Here is a 21,104-nt window from a genome sequence, read left to right as displayed (position 1 = left end):
ATACAATAATAAAATTATTTGAATTTTTAATTGAAGTAAATTTTTGACATCATTAAAATTATTAATTGACTTAATAATTTATTAGTAAAAAAAGGCTATTTGTTATAAAGTCAAAAATTTTAAAGATAAAATGTAATTTTCAAAGCCATATAAAACAATTTATATCTTATGTAAATCTCAAAAATGTTTCGTAATTTATCTTAACTTTGTTAAAAAAGAAAAAATAATATATTGAATGGTAGTTTCTTGTCAGATCATCTCAATAGCTTTATTTCGGTTGGTAGCAATAGGACAAATTCACAACCACTGCTTGTAACGGTGGACCCTAGGGGACTAGAGCCGGCTGCAATTTGTATTATTATAGGTAGTGTTTGGTTTCTTCTTTGCTAATTGCAAAGATGGCCCCTCCTTCCAAAAATACTTTCAGTTCTCACCACAATTAATTAAATTAGAAATGTTTGATTAATGATTTATTGTTGTGTTTTTTTATCACTCGTAGTGGTTGTTTTATTTATAAATTTAGTTATATATCATCACAATTTTTATATAAAGTTTAATTTCAAAATAATATGGCAATGACAAAAAATATGTTCACGACTTATTCTGTTTGTATAGCACTATTACTATATAATTTTTCTATTTGTGTAACAGTACTACTTGTTTTATAATATGAAAAAAATATACATATAATACTATTTGCTTTTTTGTTTTTGTTTTGTACATATTATAATATTGACTGAAAAATTTACTTCTTTCACTCTACAAGGCTACAATCTATTTCCTTCTTTTTCCTAATCTCTGTTTCTACCTCTGCAACCAAAAGAAAAAACAACAACATGGCTGCCGCCTTGGTTGGAGGAGCATTTCTGTCCGCCACCCTTCAAGTGCTGTTTGACCGTTTGGCTTCTCGCGAGTTCGTCAACTTTTTCCGTGCTCAAAAGCTTGATGATAAACTCCTCAGGAAGCTCAAGTCAACATTGCGGGGACTTAATGTTCTGCTCGATGATGCAGAGGGCAAGCAGATCACTAACCTTGCTGTGAAAGACTGGATGGATGAACTTAAAGTTGCTGTGTATCATGCAGATGATTTACTCGATGAGATTGCTACCGAGGCTTTGCGATGCAAGTCTGAAGCCAAGTACCATAGCGGGTCAGACCAGGTACGAAGTCCCACCTTGATTTCTTCTTCTAGTTCATTTGATGCAGATATAGTGTCCAAGATAGAGGAGATCATTGATAGATTAGAATGTTTTGCCAAAGAAAAAGATGTCCTCGGTTTGAGAGAAGTTGCTGGGCAAAAATTGTATCACGGATTGCCAACAACTTCTTTGGTTGATGAATCTGGTGTTTTTGGAAGGGATAATGACAAGGAGGATGTAATTAAGTTGCTGCTCTCAGATGAGGCAAGTGGTGGTAATCAGAAGATAGATGTGATTGCGATAGTGGGGATGGGTGGGGTTGGCAAGACCACCCTTGCTCAATTTTTATACAATGATGGCAGAGTGGATGATCACTTTGATATGAAAGCATGGGTTTGTGTCTCTGATGAATTCGATGTTGTAAGGGTTACAAGAACAATTCTTAAGGCAGTCATTCCGCAGGGTTCTGACACAATGGACCTAAGTAAAAAGGACCTTAATGAGCTTCAAGTCAAGCTCAAGGAATGCTTGAGTGGGAAGAAATTTCTTATCGTTCTGGACGATGTTTGGAATGAGAACTATGTTAACTGGGATAGCTTAAGGAGTCCTTTTGAGTATGGAGGACATGGGAGCAGGGTCATTGTTACAACGCGCAATGAGAGCGTTTCATCTATTATGCAAACAGTTCCTATTCATCGTTTGCAGCAATTATCGGATGAAGATTGCTGGAAATTGTTTGCCAAACATGCATTTGAGAAGCGAGATTGTGGTGCACATCCAAACCTCGAAAGGATTGGTAAAGAGGTTGTGAAAAAGTGTAAAGGTCTGCCTCTAGCAGCAAAAACATTAGCCGGTCTTTTGCGCTCTAAACGGGATGTTGAAGATTGGAATAATATATTGAAAAGTGGAATATGGGATTTGCCAAAGGAGAAGAGCAATATTCTTCCAGCCTTAAAATTGAGCTATCATTACCTCCCTTCGCATTTAAAGAGATGCTTTGCTTATTGTTCTATATTTCCTAAAGATCATGAATTTGAAATGGAGAGATTAGTCCTAATGTGGATGGCTGAAGGTTTTGTTGAGCAACCCAGAAGTAAAAAAACGAGGGAAGAGGTAGGTTATGAGTGCTTCAATGAATTGCAATCAAGGTCATTTTTTCAACGATCAAATGCCAATAAATATTGTTTTGTCATGCATGATCTTGTTAATGATTTAGCTCAAGCCGTGTCTGGGGATTTCTGTTATATGTTGGGCGACAACACACATCATATATCTGAAAGGGTACATCATTTCTCATGTGTTAGAGGCAAATTTGATGGCTTTGAAAAATACAAGCTAATTAATGATGCCAAGTTTTTAAGGACTTTTCTAACACTAGGCTATTCTTATTCGTGGTTGAGCAAAAAGGTTTTGGATGATATTTTACCAAAACTAACATGTTTACGGTTGTTGTCTTTGTCACGTTATAAGATTATGGAATTGCCTCATTCAATTGGAAATTTACTACATCTACGGTATTTGGATCTTTCTTACACGAAAATCAAACAATTGCCTGAATCAGTTTGTACCATGTATAATTTAGAAACATTACTGCTATATAATTGTCGTCAGCTAACTACCTTGCCTGTAAATCTTCAAAAACTAATTCAGCTGCGCCATCTTGATCTTACCGGAACTAATTTACAGGAAATGCCAATGCAAATGAGTCAATTAAAAGACCTCCAACTTTTAACTGCTTTTGTGGTGGGCAAGTCCAAGGGGTTAGGTATTGAAGAGTTGAAGGAGTTTCGTCATCTTCAAAGGAGGCTCTCCATTTCAAGTTTGCAAAATGTAACTAATGGCATGGGTGCAATGGAGGCAAAATTGGAGGAGAAAATGTACCTTGAAGAACTGGTACTCGAATGGAGTAGCAGTACCAATGATTCACAGAATGAGAGAGATGTTCTCGACAAGCTAAAACCTCATACAAACTTGAAACGCCTTGAGATTCAAAACTTTGGTGGCACAAGATTTCCAGATTGGTTGGGAGATAAATCATTTTGTAATATAGTGCATATGTCTCTTGACAATTGTGAGTATTGTTTTTCCTTGCCACCATTTGGTCAGTTGCCCTCTTTGAAAGACCTTGAAATTTCAAGGATGCAAGGAATAACAAAGGTAGGCCATGAATTCTATGGAGATAGTTCTTTAAGAAAACCATTTCAATCTCTAGAGACTCTTATATTTGAAGAAATGTTGGAGTGGGTGGACTGGTATATATTAGAATCTGGAGAGTTCTCTAAGCTTAAAGAGCTTCATGTAATCAAATGTCCAAAGCTGATTGGAGGCTTACCCAAACACATTCCATCTTGTGTGAGACTTGAGATTCAGAAATGCTCAAGACTTATGGCCCAACTTTCGAACAGTTGTGGTGCAGGCACAAGTGAATTAGTATTGAATAGATGTGATGGGGTAGAATTGGGGTGTCGAGGTTTGTCTTCCCTTACAAAATTGAAGATATCAGGTATGCCTAATTTAAAGGAATTGACACCCGAGCTGTGCACTTTAACAAATCTGAAGGAGTTCAGGGTAGATAGTTGTCCAAGCCTATTGTCATTCCCAGATACAGGGTTGCCACCCATGCTTACACACCTTTCAATCTGCCATTGTAAAGTTCTACATTCTTTGCTGCCCAGATCCGAGGATATGGAGAACTGCTACAAATCCCTTGAAACTTTGTCCTTATCACGCTGTGATGCTCTCAAACCGATGTGGCTTGGATTCTTTCCAAAGCTTCGATCCCTAGGAATCCGGTTTTGTACGAATTTCAACAGTATTACAGATCTAAACATGCTTGGGCTCCAAAATTTGGCATCTCTCGAGTCACTTTTCTTAAGTGGGTTCTCTAATCTGATATCTTTTCCCCAAGGAGGACTACCCGGACTCAAGCTGACTAACTTTAGGATCCGGCAATGTAAGAAGCTCGAGTCGCTACCTGAAGGAATGCATGCCCTCTTCCCATCTCTTCAATCACTAGAATTAGTTGGTTGTCGAGAAATTAAGTCTTTTCCAGAAGGTGGGCTTCCCTCCAGCTTGCGTTCACTTGAAATCCAAAATTGCAGCAAACTTACTGTTCGCCGAAGAGAATGGGATTTGCAAAGGCTCCCTTCTCTTAGACACTTCAGATTAGTAGGTGGAGATGGGGTGGAGTCCTTTCCGGAGGAGGGGTTGTTGCCCGCGACTCTTATGTCACTCCGCATTGATTATCTACCAAATCTGAAATCGTTGAACAACAGGGGCCTTCAACTCCTTGGCTCTCTCAAATACATTAAGATTCTGGGATGCCCTCAGCTCCAATCCTTGGTCGAAGAGGGGCTTCCCACCTCTCTCTTTATGCTGGAATTCTTTGGCTGTCCAATGCTAAAACCTCGTTACCTCAAGGGGGAAGGACAGGACTGGCATAAGATTGCCTGTGTCCCTGTTATACACATGGATGGTGAAGTGATCTTTGACCAACTCACTCTTCGTCCAGCAATGGATTCTCAACCTGGTACACTGTACGTACTTCCACATTCACTTCACAAGCTAATAGTTCTATTTTATTTTTTGTTTTTTTGTTTTTTTTGTCTGTCTATATTGATCATAAGGTTGGCTTTGAGTAATGATATACAAATAATAATATTTTGAATTTTTTTGATTTGTTTTTTTAAAATATTAAAAAATATTTAAGAAAAATTATTTTTTTATTTTAAATATATAGTTTTTATTTGAATATTTTTAATTTTTTAATTTTAAATATTTTATTTTATTTTGTGAATATTTTAATTTTTTTAATTTTAATATTTAAACTTAAAACACAACTCCACACTCAAATTGTAACTAAATACATAACTCAAAACTCAATTTAAAAACTATTTTCAAAATTCATAACCAAACACATAATTTGAAACTCCACACTACATTCAAAACCACACACTCAAATCGTAACCAAACACATAACAAAAAAAATTAAAATATTTAAAAATATATTTATAAAATAAAAAAGATATTTAAAATAAAAATTATATATTTAATAAAAAAATTAAAATTTTAATATTTAAAAAAATATATATATAGCACACAAATGTATGAAATATAGTGCACATAAAAACAAATAAATAAATATTTAAAATATAAAAAATTTACCCTAAAACAATAAAATTATGAAATCTTTTAAATATTTAAAAAAAATAAATTCAAAAAATTTCAAAATACAACTCAAACGAAACTTTTTTCAAAACTCATAACCAAACAAATTTTCTCTTTTCAAAACTCATAATTCAAAACACGACTTCACACTCAAATCATGATTCTAAAAATAATTTCATAAAACAAAATAAAAAAAATATTTTATTGATTTTTTTTAAATAAAAAAAAAAGATTTTTGAGTTGTGTGTTTAGTTATGAGTTTTAAATTTTTTTTATTGGAATCATAATTCCAAAAGAGAACCAAACGCAGTAGTAATTATCCTAAACAATTTTTTTTTTATGTTTTATTTCTGAAAGGAACTTGCATAATTCGAAAATTTGTAATTCTTCATTTTGATGAATATGTTTGTTATTTGTGTTTGAAGTTCAGTATTTCTAATGGTTAATGGTTTGCACAATTCTTGTTATGCCTGCAAGTTGAATTCTTCCTCGTCAGAAACTTGTTTCAAGGACTATCGATGAAAACCAAAACCTTCTCTACCTTTTAAGTTTTTTGGTAAAAAGTACTGCAAGTTTGCATAAATTTGTTGTTGAGTGCATTTTACTTGGTGCTGTGTTTGTGCATTTGACCAAGCTTGTGTTCTTCTGAGTTACATCAGTGTTGGATTTCTTACATTTTTTAGTTTTATCCTTTCCATAAGTTTTTTATATTTTATTTATAAATTAATTTTTTTATTACTTCATATTTCACTAATTTAGAAATTAATTTTCCTAAGTTGTAGCATACTATTTTAAGGTCATTGTACATCATGTTTTCCAACTCTCATTCATTTTCTTTCTAGTCAATGACAATGAATACATGGTTTGGTCTTCTTGCATGGCTTTTAATTAACTATCAGTCTTGGATGTCCAAAAATGTCCAGGATGTGCCGATCGGAGATCATTCGGGAATGCGTAAGATGTTGATGATCTTTTACCATGATGTTGAAGTAAATGTGTAACCCTCTCAGCTTCAACTTTCAACTTTTACTGGTAACTTTTTACATTAGTTTGCTGGTCTTATAGAGTTCTTTTACTGCTAAAATTGGGAGTGAAGCACTCAGAAGTGTTTTTGACATTCCATGATTTTGAATTAAAACAGTTCTGATGATGCAATTTGGAGGAATCGAAGTTGGATAAAAAAGATTGAGGGAAAGCTCTATCATAGAGTTCTGCTTTTTAACTTAGAATAAGACCAATCCAATTTTTGAGTCTTGGAGTAAAACATATTATGTGGAGATTCTTCTTCTTCTTCTTCTTCTTCTTCTTCTTCTTTTCGTTCCAGCTATTGGATTGTTGAACATATTTGAATGTCAATGTTCTACATTAGAAACATGTTTTTATGTGACTCAGTTATGTTCTTGTCATAATCTGCTAAAAATTTGTGTTATGTAATGCCCCTTTTTCAGGAAAATGTGTACTTGTTGGTTCCTTTTCTAAGAAAGAATGTACTTCTTTTTCATTTAATATTTTGCCTTTCCATATGGATGACCATATTACAAATACAGGAATTTGTGTTATTATTCTTTCTAGTTTTACTGGCACTTTGTGCATTAGTTTGCTAGTCTTATAGAGTCAACACATTCATCAATTTTTTATCGCTTGCACTCAAGATGCTTTAACATTACATGCTTGTGAATTAAAACAATTTTGAATATGTGACAGAAAAGAAATAAAGTTAGATAGCATAAATCAGAGGTAATGCTTTCTTTTTTGGATTGCCACTTCTCAAGTTCTGTGACAATTTCCATAGAGTTCGGCTTATAGCTTAGAAGAAGGTCAATCCAATCTCTGTGACCTGGAGTCAATTCACTTTTTAATCTGTTAAAATCTTGTTACCTCAGTATTGAATTAGTTATTTAACAAAATACATAAGGGCCAGGACTTAATTAATGCATTAATTGTGAAAGGGCAATATCATCCCTCAATGTCAAAAGTATTTTTTTGAGAAAATTACTAATTAGGGGTAATTTGAGAAAGTAATTACATATTTATTATATAAAAAAAATAGTTATAATATTATTAATAATTATAAACTTCACTATTTATTTGTAATTATTTTTTAATTTTACATTGATACAAAATTTTTACTATTTTCTTTCCCTCTTGGATATCTTCTCCCACATTTACCTCTTTCTCTTCTACCTTTTCTTTTTTTCTTTATTTATTTATTATCTAAACTGCCACTGGGTATTCACAGCACAACACAACGATCATTCCATCATAGTTTCCAATGCAGCTCCATCTCTAGTGGAGAATAGAAAACAAATTTAAGAGAAGATAACCTTTCAAATTATGTCAGTCCATGATTTAGCTACACATCTTCATTCTAAATGGCCATGTGGTAAATGGTAATCAAATTATGGTTGTACCACAAAAAATTGTTGCATCTAGATAAAAATTTAAAATCTAGGAAAAGATGCTCCCACCCCTTTCTCTCTCTCTCTCTCTCTCTCTCTCTCTCTCTCTCTCTCTCTCTTAAATTGGGCTTTAATAGTGTAGAGTATGAGCTCTAAATCAGTATTAGGCTGTTTGTTTTGGGGGGAAGTGGATTTTTATAGGAACCCTCATATTTCTGAAGTAATGTTGTCAAGAGCACAAGACATATTAAGTAGAACACTAGCATGGTTAAAGTAGTGTTAAATATGTAAACATGAATTCATTTTCTATTCCAAATCCGTTAAGTGCTTGTCGTTTGCTTCTCTTGCCCTGACTGAGGTTTTCCCTTCAATCCCAAAAGTGGTTCTTGAAAATAAGTCCTCATTTGTGACACTACAAGGTGCTTCCACGTTGCATTTCTTGCTAGTGTGATGCTTTAAATTTGCATTTATTGGAAGTTGATCTTTTTCTTCGTATGTGTGTGTTAAGCTATGGACTATTGTGTTGTCACTACTACATTTTAATTGTTTGTTTCACTCCTTGCACTAGATAGCGTTCAACTTGGGTTTCTACCAAGAAATGTTGCAAAGTGGGTTGCTCCTTTATTAGATAGTGGCTTATTCAGGTTTTCTGGATATGTTATTCAAAAGAAATACTTGTGACTGCTTTAGAAGGAAGCACTAGCATAGTACAAATGATACTGTATGTGTCACAGGTGATGTTTAAGTCATATACTGGATCTTTTCCTATTGCATGATAGTATGTTTATGCCAAGTTTTGGTGGTGTTATCTTGTGCAGGGACCTGCCTTTTCAGACATATCAAAAGTAGTGCAATCTGAACATGTTTCTGCAATATGTTCATTAGTTGCATCAATTCAGAGGTCTACAGGCCTCTGGCGACTTCAAGAGGTAATAGTGATGAAGTTTGTGAGATTATAGTTTTTCCTTTAGTATGTAGGAACATTCAACTGTGGTGTGATTTGTGATTGGGAGGGTTGCATTGGAAAACTAAATCGTATGCTGTATTGGTTTGGGGCAACCTATGTAATTTTTGGAGGTTTCCTCAAATGCAACTGGGAGAAGTTGGAACATTTAGATCCAAGGGGACCATGGCCTTCCATGCTTCCGCATCTCTTGTACACAGTTTCTTACGATTTTAATGAGAAACCTATTTTGCACGCATGGGCATTTTTTATGTGTCAGTCAAGTGTTAATTCATCACTTTGTTGTTGGAAGATTTGGATTTGCATATATTTACATGTTTATGAATGCATGACTCATTTTATGTTTCAAAAATTGTTAATAAAATATGGATTAGTTTGTAAAACATGGTACAAAAGATTTTGAGTCTAGGTTCTATCTATGCACAAAAAACTTCTCGTATTTATTTATTTATTTATGTTTTTTTTCCTGTTTAGCAAAAATGTATTTGTTACACGGTCTTAGGTAAAACTCAACCCTAAAAGCTAGCTATTGAGGTGTGGTGCCCTCACGCTTATATACTTCACATTACTTTAGTACCCAAGCAATAGGAGACTTCGCTTCACAACATTAAGATTTCTCTTATTTTTAACATTAAAGTTTCCATTAGATTTTTACATGTCTCTTCATGGTAAGTAATGTGAAAATGTGCTATGAAATTACCTGAGCAAGCAAAAGCACCTTAAATTGGTGACTACTTGGAAGTTGTATATTTAATAAAAAGGAAAAAATACGAGTGCTAAATATTGGGATTATGGATCAAAGGTTAGAAAAGTTCAATCTGAATCTTGTTGAAGCTACCGGTTCTCCAAAAAATTCAGTCTGATTAAATATGTATTTGTTCCTGTCCTCGAAACAGTCATCTTATCCTTTTAAGTTTGACATTTATCTTTTTGTTTCTTTTGTTTGTATCAGGTTTTAATTCATTACAAATGGCCATAATTTATCTTCTTTTTGTTTCTTTTGTTTGTATCAGGTTTTAAGTCATTACAAATGGCCAGAATATTTGGAAACTGATTTTGTTTTCGTTGAGTGTTTTCTTGTATAATACTAGACTCTTCTCCAGAAATTTGAAATATATTTATCTCAGTTTACTTATCTGTTCTATTGTCAAGGTTCATCCTCAATTGGGTTAGTTACTACACAGTTTTTAGCTGCATTTTCAACAGCATCTGGAAAGACATCAGTGCAGTTCTCTGAGTCTGAGGAGTCTGATCCAGATGTAAGAAACTTTTACTATTTGCTATTCGTGTAGCATGAATTAAAATCTGAAATACTTTAATCTTTGGAATCAGTAGTTCATTCATTGTTAGTTGCTTACAGTGGGGCTGCTGGAGTGCAAGTCAAGAGATAAGAAACCCATCCATTAGAATCATTTTTCCCACAATTGAAAGAGTGAAAAATGCAAGTTGTGGAATCTTAGCTTCAAAATACTTTGTGTGTTTCATGCAGGTATCCTGACCTTTTGATTAGCCGCAAGATAATTTAATGGCTTTTAACTGGATTCCATGTGTTATTTGCTTTGTTTCTTTGTTTTTTTCCTCTTTTTTTTAAAAAAATAAATTATTCCTGATTTTTATATTTCACTAAGGTGTGGGACAAAAGTATAGGTGTGCAACTAAGTCCCCCACAGCCCTACTGAGATTTATGAGGAATATCTCATCTCTAGCCTGGTTAATTCATATATTTCGAATGTAAAAAAATTAAAATAAAATAAAATGCCTCTTTAAATTCATGTGGGATTGGTGATTGACTGCCACTTCAATTGGTCTAAGGATTTGCGGAAATAAGCAAATATCAAATCAATAGTGCTTGCAAGTGAAACATAAAATCTGTCTTCTTTTCTAGTTAAAATAAAAATGAAGATACAACAGTGTTTTTTGCAGCTTTGACTTTCCATTATTATCTTAGTGTTCATTTCATCTTGTTTAATAGTCAATCAGCTATTTTTTTTTTTATTTCCCTGGTATCACATAATTTGCTTAATGTTGTTTTTTCTAGAAAACATGGCAAAGGTTAAGAAACGTAGGCATGATTCATGATACGATTCCTTATCCCAACGATGGAGTTAATCATCCCGTGCATGTCAAGGTAAACACATTCCCTCCTTATTGTTTTGAAGTCTGTCTCTTCCAAGATTCCTTTCTTTTTTCTTTTCTTTTTTTTTTTCTTTTTTTTTTTGATCAACAATAAAAGGAAATTTTATTAAAAAAGAACAGAGTACAAAAATAGGACAAGATGTCCTCTAAAATAGAAGAGAAAACATCAATCACCAAAACTAAGAAATAATTTAACCATCAGAGTCGAAATGGAAGTCCAAAACAATGCCAAATGACATACTCTATCCCACAAAGATGTTGTATCATCAAATTTATCCTCAAAAATTTTTGCATTCATTTCCAACCAAATCACCCGAAAATTGTGTAGACAACACAATGACATATCACTTTTGCTTTCATCGTACCTCCAAAGTCCCAAAAATCTAGTGAAATCATTACTAAACAAGATTCGGAGCCAGCCAGAGCCAGCCATTGGACATCAACCAAACGAAAGAGACGATGCCATAGATCCAAAGCTACAAGACAATGCAAGAATAAGTGATCCAAAGCCATATCAAGTTTATTCTCTAAAGTTGAGTCATTCTTCACTTATGAGATGGAAATCTAACATACTGTTCTGGAACAGAGATTCTTTGATTCAAATAACGACTGTAATGGATCTCAGCTCAATCCATACGAACTTATGCGGAAGGTAGCCATTTCAAATTGAAACATATATCGCATGTGTGAAGCATCCAACTTCTGAGGACTGTTGGATTATCATCTCATGATATTTTTTAACAACCTGTCCTATGAATTCAATCACTTCTCAGTCCAGAAACCCTTCTGCATTTTACAAGATCCATGGCCACTTGGGGAAAATGCGAACTCTGTTTTAAAGAAAGTATTTCTGAATGTCATCTTTCTGGTATTTGACACTGGATCAAGAGTTAATCCTCCACCTTCCAACAAATAGCTTATTAATTACCTTCCAAATCGCTAATACAAATTAACCTTGCACTGCTTTGAAATTAGCTTCCAGAGAGAAGTTGTTGTGGCAAGAAGGTAGAACCCAACCCACAAAAGAAAAGGAAAAGTACAATTCTTTGTTAACAAATGACCATTACTATTGTGCTACAAATCTATAACCTGAAAGCATAAATGTTGACATCCAAATTTTTTGAATTGATCTGACAAAGCTTGTACATCCAAAATTTTGCTTGATATGGCTTATTTGGAGGGAGCATAACACGAGAGCGTTCCAAGGTGTTGAGGATCAAGAGCTTTTTCTTGTCCATTTCGTATTGCTGGTCTTTTGGGAGGGCTTTGCCTTCCATAGACACTCTTTTTGACTATGTAGATTTTGTCTTGCAAGAATCCTTGGACTTTTTGGCATATGTATAGGAGTTGTCCTTTATGGTCTTTGGAGGTTATTATGGTGTAACATCCTTCCCTTTTTGTATTGGGGTTTCCCTTCCATTTTTAGTTAATGAATTTTAGTTACTTAGCCGCCCCCTCCAAAAAAAATAATTAAAAAAAAATTGTATTTTCTGCATACAACATATCATATATTGAGTTAGAAAGCCACAGTCCTGTACCAACTCAACTCTATCAACCTTCAATCTTTAAATTGTCTTTGCTTCTAAAATTCTTCATGCGACTGTGATTAAGGAGACTAGGAATGTGGCTCAACTTTTGAGGAGTCTTTAAGGCTTATTTTATATGTTCCTTCATCTTCTTGCATAGGAAGTTCCAATCCGTAGTGCTGCTTCCTCTCCCTAATTCCTCCATGGTGCTGCTTTCGCACCATCTCTCTGTCACTTTTATTCTCTTCTCTTTTCTCATTTTCCAAGTGTCAACATTGAATCAAATATAGAAGAGATTTTCAACTTGTGCTCAAGGTCATGCTTGGGTTTCATGTATGCATGAATGATCATGATCTCAAAGATTAGCACATCATATGATGTATCGGAGTAATCTTATAATATTATGATATAATACACAAGAATGAGAAGATTGTTCTCTCCTAAAATCAATTACTTTTTGTGGTGCTATGTCTTAGTGTTATGTGAAGTTACAATTTAAGCCACATTATGTACTCCAGTTCCCTCCTTGTCTGTCATTTCTATTTCAATTTATGTTTTTGGAAATTTCTAGGTTTAAGTTAAAGATAATAGAGGAGAGAATGTATGGTAAAAGCAGGTAGCCCGAAGATGCTTGCAGTCTAAGAAAGATGCTTCATCCTTTGGATGGTTGTATTATGGGTCCCATAACTTCAGTGCCACTGCTTGGGGACGTCCAATTTCTAATTCACGTAGGACAAAGGCGGTTGGAGCTGTGAAGACAAATTCTGTATTGGGTTCAAAACTTCACGTCTGCAACTACGAGCTTGGTATCGTTTTCATTGTTCCACCATCAGATGCAAACAGTAGTGCTAACCATAAGAGTCCAAGTTTGGATGATATTATATTGCCATTTGTCGTGCCTACCCCGAAATATAGACCCAGTGACACACCAGCAACAAAACAGGCTATGAGAGAAGCATTGGCTGAACGCTCGAGAGAGATATCTCTGGAAGCAGTTGCATTTGAAGAATTGATGGAAGAAGAAGAGATAGCAGATGAAGAAGAGAAAGTGTTGGACGTAACTGATTATGTCGCAAAGGAGCGGGAAGATCAGAAAGCTTATGCTGATATATTATGGAGCCAAAGTTGATTCATCTGAGCTTCTGATTAAATTGCTTGTGGAGAGGAAAGTAATAAATGGCTTGAAATGTTCATGTATGTGCTTCCTCCAGAGCTGTCATAGAGAAATATAAAATCTGAAGAGAATGTTGTACCCTCTAGTTGTACATTAGATTGAAGGGAATTGATGTATACACTTGTTTTAGGATTGTAGCATTTTAAGATGTGATGCTGTGGGGGTTTGAAGGGTTGCTGTGCCAAAGGACTATTCTTTTCATTGGTTTATGATTGTATTGGGGGTTGAGTAGGTCTTTAGATTTCCATTGTTTATATATACTAGTGGCATGAACAAAAATAAAGGATGAATGAGATTGCAAGAAAGTGTTGATCTGTCTTCATTTTCAAGCTTGCCTTCAATTTTTATGAGCAGTGGCCTTTGAGATTCCTATTTGAAGTTGGTTACACCGGATTAATTGGAAGAAACTGTTAAAATCTTCAGTACTTGAGGCTGTGTCAAGTTTTTTTTTTTTTTTAATATATATTTCTGAGCAATGTTAGAAACACATAATGGATTGTAGAATGATTTATACAAAATGTAATAGATTGTTAGGGCTAAACCTAGTTATGATGGGGTTAACCTTCAAAATAAATCTCAATATGTCAAAGCACTTTTACAATCTATTATGTATTTCTAGTCTATGTTCTTGTTTGAGTAACGAAAGCCATGCTACTCCCTGTATATTCTTCATTCCATCTCTCTTCCATGTCCCTCTTAAATTATGAAAATAATGGATTTTGGACAAGTAATTTGGGACTACCATTAAGCTGGTGTTAAGGTCAAAATCGCATTACCACCTAAAGTGTAAAATTAATATTGTTCATTGACAATAAAATTTTATGCCAAATTTATTTTTTATCCGATGATATGACACTTTACAAGTCAATCGTTCATTAGTAATGCATGAACGATGGGATGCATTATACTAATATAATGTTATTCATTTATTTTTAATACGCCTCCAAATTATAAGTAAATTTAGTATAATTTGATTATCACAATATCATGATTAACTAAACAATAAAAAGAATTAAGAAAACAAAAGCCATGTTCCAACTAAAAGGTGTGATATCATAGAATAGGAAAGTCTCAAAAATAATAATAATAATAATTTGTAAATATTATTACTCTTCAAAGTGTTTTACTAACTAATATTTTTTTTTAACACAAAAAATTAATAATTAGTATGTCGTGTAATAATAAAATTTTAAAATCTGAAACAAGATTTACTTGAATAATATTATAATATCATATTAATAAATAAGAAAAAAAATTATAAAATTTGTGTAGTTTATATAACGTTAGCCTTATTAGGCCATAATTAAAAATCAAATATAATTCAAAAATTAGAAATGAAATTAGACGTTTCATATATTCTGACCAATAGCAAGAGGGTTAATTGTTAATAGCTTTTTTTGTTACAGGAAAATCCTTCCTACCCTCTTGCAGGTCCAAGGCAGCGCCCCTTGCAGAGATCACCAGGCTGTCCTATTGGCCGTTCTAAGCGAGGAGACTATAACCTAGAAACTTGCCCCGTTCCGAGCGAGGAGACTATAACCTAGAAACTTATCCCGACCTCCCAAGACAAAGGTCCAAGGCTGTAACAACCCTCATACTGTTTACCGATTACTGACTGATTGATTACCGATAAACACCGATTACCGTTAAACTGAATTGATTATGACTGATAATTGGACTGATTAAAGTACTGAACTGACTGATTGAAATTGGAAACCGAATTGATTGAGTATATGTTAGTTAAATTGCATTTTATCTGTTTGACCGTATGATTATCTGTTCATGCTTATATGTTTAAACTGCTAATTGAAGGCCATATCGGCGGCCGAATTAGAAATTGATTGATGTTTTATGATCCACATAATTAATGTGATTTTATGGTATATTTATCTGAAAACTGATTAGGTATGATTAAATTAGATAAAATAAGCTAATTAAAGAGTTTGTTTTATTTACCATATTGCCACCCTTAGTGGCCCACTCAACATACATGTTTGAGCCTCATTACACCTTGTATCAAAACACATTTCCATCAGCCATTTCTCCTGAGCTTAGCCGACCTTGAGAGGAGAGTTAGAGAGAGAGAGAATTGTTCTTGTTGATTTGGCTTGAATTGTTTGGAATTGAAGTGTAGATTGCTATATTGAACCTCTAGACTTGCATTCGAGGAACCTAGGTATGAATTTCATCTTTTGATTTTGTCTTTAAGTTGATTCATGCATGGTTCATGTTAATTTGTAGAGCTAAGTCATGATTTGGTTCATTAATGGCAGATTGAAGCTCATCTCTTGCATGCATGTTAGTATTGTTGCATTTTGAGGTTGATTACATGGACATTAGTACATGCATGCTCATATTGTTGTTACAGACCATGTTTTCATCTGGTTTTGAAAAGAAATGAGCTCATTTGAGCAAGCTTTAGAGCTTTAATTTGGTTTAAAACTCATCCATGCATGTTTGAATGTTGTTCTTGAAAATGGGTTTGATTATGGTTTTAATTGACTCGCCTTGGGCTTTGATTTCTTAAAATTGAGCTTTGAAACATGATATTCTATGTGTTTATAAGAGTTTTCCAAAAAATGAGCCCAAGGGGATCGGTTTTGAGTTGTTAACAACTTGGTTTTGAACTTGGAGGTGCAATCTGGGTTTTCCAGATTTTGCACTTCCGCTCGAGCGGAGGAAGTGCCGCTCGAGCGTAGAATTCGAGCATCCAGTATCTCTGCACTGTTTTACCTTACGCTCGAGCGGAGGATTGGGCGCTCGAGCGGAGTCAGGTCTCACGCTCGAGCGGGCATCGAGCGGAGATTTCACCCATCCAGTACTTTTACAGTACGCTCGAGCGGGAAAGTTTATGCTCGAGCGTGTACCTTCGTTGCATGACCGCTCGAGCGGGGAAACGTGCGCTCGAGCGGGACTCTGTTTTTCTGAAAATGCTTTTAAATGTGCATCTTTGCATCCTCATCCCGTTCTAGGCATTCTTAGGCCTAGTTTAAGGCATCTTGTTGAGGATATAGATGTAGAACACACCGAGGCATTAGGGATTAAGTTATGAGATTTCCCAACTGTGTAGCTTAGTGTGTTCAACCTGTTAACTGTGTAGAGTTGGCAACTGGGGAGACGCGCTCTAGCATACTGTAGCCCAGAACTCTGTGAGTAACAATTGTGTAAAGATATGTTCAACTGATTATCTTTTGAATACTGAACTAAACTGTTTACTGAACTGGTATTATTTACTGAATGAATGTATGTCCTTTATTTCTGAACTGTACTGTGGCATCCTTAGTACCTACTGTTTACTGTTACTGTTACTGCGACAGAATTCTCTGTCGGTTCCCTCGTGGAACCACTACTGTTTACTGACTGATGGCCATCATTACTGTTCGGTCTTTTAAGACCTACTGTTACTGTTATACTAATGGATGTACCACATATGACTGTTTACTGTACTGAACAACTGAAATACTGATTGAATTGAACTGTTTTCATTACTGTAAGGACATTCATCCTAAACCCCTTTACGCTTTATGTTATTCACTGGGCTTTAGCTCACTGCTCATATATATATGTAGGTGTACAGGCACCAGATCGGAGCTAGGAGCGTCAGGGTTAGACTCCAGTTTTGTCAAGCCAGCCTTTGTGCCTCACTGCGAGGTTCCGAGTTGCCATGCTATGGCTTGGGGGTGTTTTGTTTGTTTTCCCCCTTCTGTACTGTTTTACTGTTCTGTACAGACCGGGTGTTACTGTACTGTTACCAAGGGATTAGGTCCCTGTACTGTGTGACTGTAAATTTTGTACAGACGGAATGTTTTCTGTACTGTTATGTAGGGTTGAGTCCCTAGTTTGAATGGATGTAAGTATTGTACATACTGTTCTGTACTGTTTATGTATGAATGCATGGAAAAATCTTTTGCATACAGACTGTCACAGCTCATTGGACATTGTTTAATTACTGTATTGGCTTCCGCCAGGCCCTGTACTCTATTTTACTGTATTACTGTATCTGCAGGCCTTCGGTAATCTCGGATTACTGGCCGGTTACGGTGCTAAACCCATAGGGCCGGGTTTGGGTCGTGACAGAGTGGTATCAGAGCGATACTTACCACGAGTTATACCGCACACACGTGTCCAAATGAGCTATAGGGTGTCCTAGAAAAGTTATTAGGGCATCTCATGAGCATGATAAGTGTGTGGTTATGTTATGACTGAATACATGCTAATGTGGTAAACTGTTAAACCAATGACTGCTTATGTTTAAAACTGTTATAACTGCTTATAGTGAAATGGACAATGCAAATGAACCTGAATCCTCGTCTACCGAGGCAAGAATAGAAAGAATGGAAAGAATGATAGAACTGATAACTGCTAGACTTGAACAACAGAACCAACCGCCCCCACCTCCTCCTCCTCCGGTACAGCCGGAACTTAATGCGAATGTGAATGATGGGGATATTATTGCTCTGACCCAGAAGTTCAGCAAAATGAAACCGCCATCCTTTCAGGGAGGATTGGAACCGCTAAAGGCTGAAGCTTGGGTGCTTGAGACAGAAAAATTATTCGAAGTATTTCCGTGCTCGGAAGCGAATAAAGTATTGCTAGCTACCTTCACCCTACAAGAAGAAGCTAGAAGGTGGTGGATGTTGATCCGCGATACAAATACTGTTATGACTTGGGCTCAGTTCAAGGAGTCCTTCTTTGAAAAGTATTTCCCTCAGTGTGTCAGGGATAGAAAAGTGACTGAATTCGAACAGCTGAAGCAGGGCACAATGTCCGTTGCAGAATATGAGACGAAATTTACTGAACTTGCCCGATATGCACCGCATATGGTGGATACTGAATATAAGAAGGCCAGGAAATTTGAAGGTGGCCTTAATGTGGCAATACTTGACCGGATAAATGTTTTGAAATTACCGACCTTTGTGGGTGTTCTCGACCGGGCATTGATGGCCGAGTCGAACATTGCAGCAGTGAAACAATCTGAAACACCAACAACTGAATGGCATGGAAAAAGGTAGGGTTTCAAATTCAAGAAAGGCAAGCACAACCCAGCCAATAAGAAACAGAACACGGGATCAATGACTAACCCCAGCCAAGGGAGTGGGTTCATTCCACCCTGCTCTGTATGTGGCAACAGGCACAAAGGGGTTTGTCACAAATTATCTGGAGCCTGTTACAGGTGTGGTAAGGTGGGCCACATGGTTAAATATTGCCCTTCTGCTCCTCAAGGCAATAGCAAAGCTGCAGCTAGCGGCGCAGCATCAAATGCTCCACCAAAACCGAACCCTAAAGCTACCGGAAAAGAGCCTATGAGGCAAGGCCGAGTGTTCGCACTAGTACCGGGAGATGTGCAGAATACCGAGACCGTTGTGTCAGGTATTCTCTCTATCTGTACTCAAAATGCATATGTACTGATTGATTCGGGGTCTACACATTCTTATGTATCGCATGCTTTCTCACGGAAATTGAATAGACCCTTAGAACCCATGAACTATCTGCTAGCCGTATCATCACCCGTAGGGGGATCCATGACATGTGCTTATATGTACCCCGCATGTGAAATTATTGTTGGGGATATGCATCTGTTTATTGATTTACTGCCATTGAACATTGATCATTTTGACGTAATATTGGGGATGGATTGGTTACAAAAATATCATGCCACTATTGACTGTGTGACCAAGCAAGTTGTTTTCCGTCCACCTGGTTTGCCTGAATTTGTGTTTAATGGGAGTGGAGTAGTACCTCCTCCGTATTTGATTTCATCTGTGAAGGCTGTTAAACTGATTAGAAAGGGCTGTAAAGGATATCTGTGTTCTGTACTGACTGTGTCTACTGATGATAGTATTAAAACTGACGTGAATTGTATTCCTATAGTCAGAGAATTTCCAGATGTTTTTCCAGATAATCTTCCAGGAGATTTGACTGACAGGGAGATTGAATTTACCGTTGATGTGATTCCCGGAACACAACCAGTTTCTAAAGCCCCTTACCGAATGGCCCCAACTGAACTGAAAGAACTGAAAGTGCAACTGCAAGAACTGTTAGACAAAAAGTTCATCAGACCCAGTACCTCACCATGGGGTGCACCAGTTTTTTTTGTCAAGAAGAAAGATGGCTCGTTGAGGTTGTGTATAGACTACCGTGAACTGAACAAGGTAACTGTGAAAAATAAATACCCTTTGCCACGTATTGATGACTTATTTGATCAGTTACAGGGTGCACAAGTGTTTTCTAAGATTGATCTCAGATCGGGGTATCATCAACTGAAGGTTAAACCGGAAGACATTGATAAAACTGCTTTTAGAACAAGGTATGGACACTATGAATTTTTGGTTATGCCATTCGGAGTCACGAATGCCCCTGCTGCTTTTATGGACCTCATGAACAGAATTTTTAAACCGTACCTTGATGACTTTATTGTTGTATTTATTGATGACATATTGATTTACTCCAAAAGTATAGAAGAACATGAACATCATCTGAGACTTGCCCTGCAAACCTTAAGAGAACAGAAACTGTATGCTAAACTGTCTAAATGTGAATTTTGGCTTGACCATGTTATGTTTTTGGGGCATGTTGTTAGCAAAAATGGAATTTCTGTTGATCCGCAGAAAATTGAAGCTGTAGTGAACTGGCCTAGACCAACAAATGTGACTGAAGTCCGAAGCTTTTTGGGATTGGCTGGATATTAAAGAAGATTTGTCAAAGATTTCTCCAAGATTGCTTTACCGTTGACTCAACTGACACAGAAGGGGACATTATTTGACTGGACTGACCAAAGAGAATCTGCTTTCCAGGAGTTGAAAACCCGATTAGTGACTGCACCGGTTCTTACCTTACCTTCAGGTACGGATGGTTACACTGTATTTAGTGATGCTTCTCATAAGGGTTTGGGATGTGTTTTAATGCAGAATGGGAAAGTTATTGCTTATGCTTCCCGTCAACTGAGACCACATGAAAAGAACTACCCGACCCATGACCTGGAACTTGCTGCAGTGGTGTTTGCACTAAAAATCTGGCGTCACTATCTGTATGGGGTGACATGTGAAGTTTACACCGACCACAAGAGTTTAAAGTATTTCTTCACACAGAAAGAACTGAATATGAGACAGCGGAGATGGCTGGAACTGATTAAAGACTATGACCTATAGATATTGTACCATCCGGGAAAAGCCAATACCGTTGCCGATGCATTGAGCCGGAAATCGATTGGAAATCTAGCATGTTTGCTCACCGAACAGAAAGAGTTGCTTTGTGACCTTGAAAAATCTGAAATTGAAATTGTTTTACGAGAACAAGGTGGAACCTTAGCTGCTATTTCTGCTCAACCGGCACTGATTGAAGAGATTAAAGAGAAACAGCAACTGGATGATTTCTTGAAGAAGATCATCGAGGAAAGAGAATCTAAACCGAGACCGGGATTCAAATTTGAGAATAATGTACTGAAATTTCAAGAAAGACTGTGTGTACCGAATGATACTGAACTGAAAAGAAGAGTTCTGCAAGAAGGCCACAATTCGAAATTGTCTATCCATCCGGGGAATACGAAAATGTACCAAGATCTGAAACAGAATTTCTGGTGGCCGGGAATGAAGAAAGAAA

The 21,104-nt window shown here is 36.0% G+C and overlaps 1 protein-coding gene across 10 annotated transcripts; it reads left to right on the top strand.

Moving 5' to 3' along the window:
* Positions 1 to 665: 665 nt before the first annotated feature.
* LOC114286780 (putative disease resistance RPP13-like protein 1) lies at positions 666 to 17,418 on the top strand. Of its 10 annotated transcripts, XM_082909981.1 has the most exons (8): positions 666 to 4,675; positions 6,230 to 6,338; positions 8,524 to 8,634; positions 9,822 to 9,928; positions 10,020 to 10,158; positions 10,708 to 10,797; positions 14,912 to 15,077; positions 17,075 to 17,418. In XM_082909981.1, exons 1-2 carry the CDS (start codon positions 837 to 839, stop codon positions 6,270 to 6,272), a joined length of 3,882 nt encoding a protein of 1,293 aa, XP_082766107.1. In that variant the 5' UTR covers positions 666 to 836; the 3' UTR covers positions 6,273 to 6,338; positions 8,524 to 8,634; positions 9,822 to 9,928; positions 10,020 to 10,158; positions 10,708 to 10,797; positions 14,912 to 15,077; positions 17,075 to 17,418. The 10 variants fall into 10 exon arrangements, with proteins under 10 accessions (XP_082766107.1, XP_082766113.1, XP_082766109.1 ...); XM_082909987.1 differs by lacking the exons at positions 9,822 to 9,928; positions 10,020 to 10,158; positions 10,708 to 10,797; positions 14,912 to 15,077; positions 17,075 to 17,418 and adding exons at positions 8,274 to 8,426; positions 9,683 to 9,802; XM_082909983.1 differs by lacking the exons at positions 8,524 to 8,634; positions 10,708 to 10,797; positions 14,912 to 15,077; positions 17,075 to 17,418.
* The last annotated feature ends 3,686 nt before the right edge of the window (positions 17,419 to 21,104 follow it).

This window comes from Camellia sinensis, chromosome 15 (assembly GCF_055761805.1).
Source record: "Camellia sinensis isolate YWXY chromosome 15, ASM5576180v1, whole genome shotgun sequence".
NCBI classification, from domain to species: Eukaryota; Viridiplantae; Streptophyta; class Magnoliopsida; order Ericales; family Theaceae; genus Camellia; species Camellia sinensis.
Note: the sequence above shows the minus strand (reverse complement) of the source record. Positions and strands in the feature narration are given on the sequence as shown.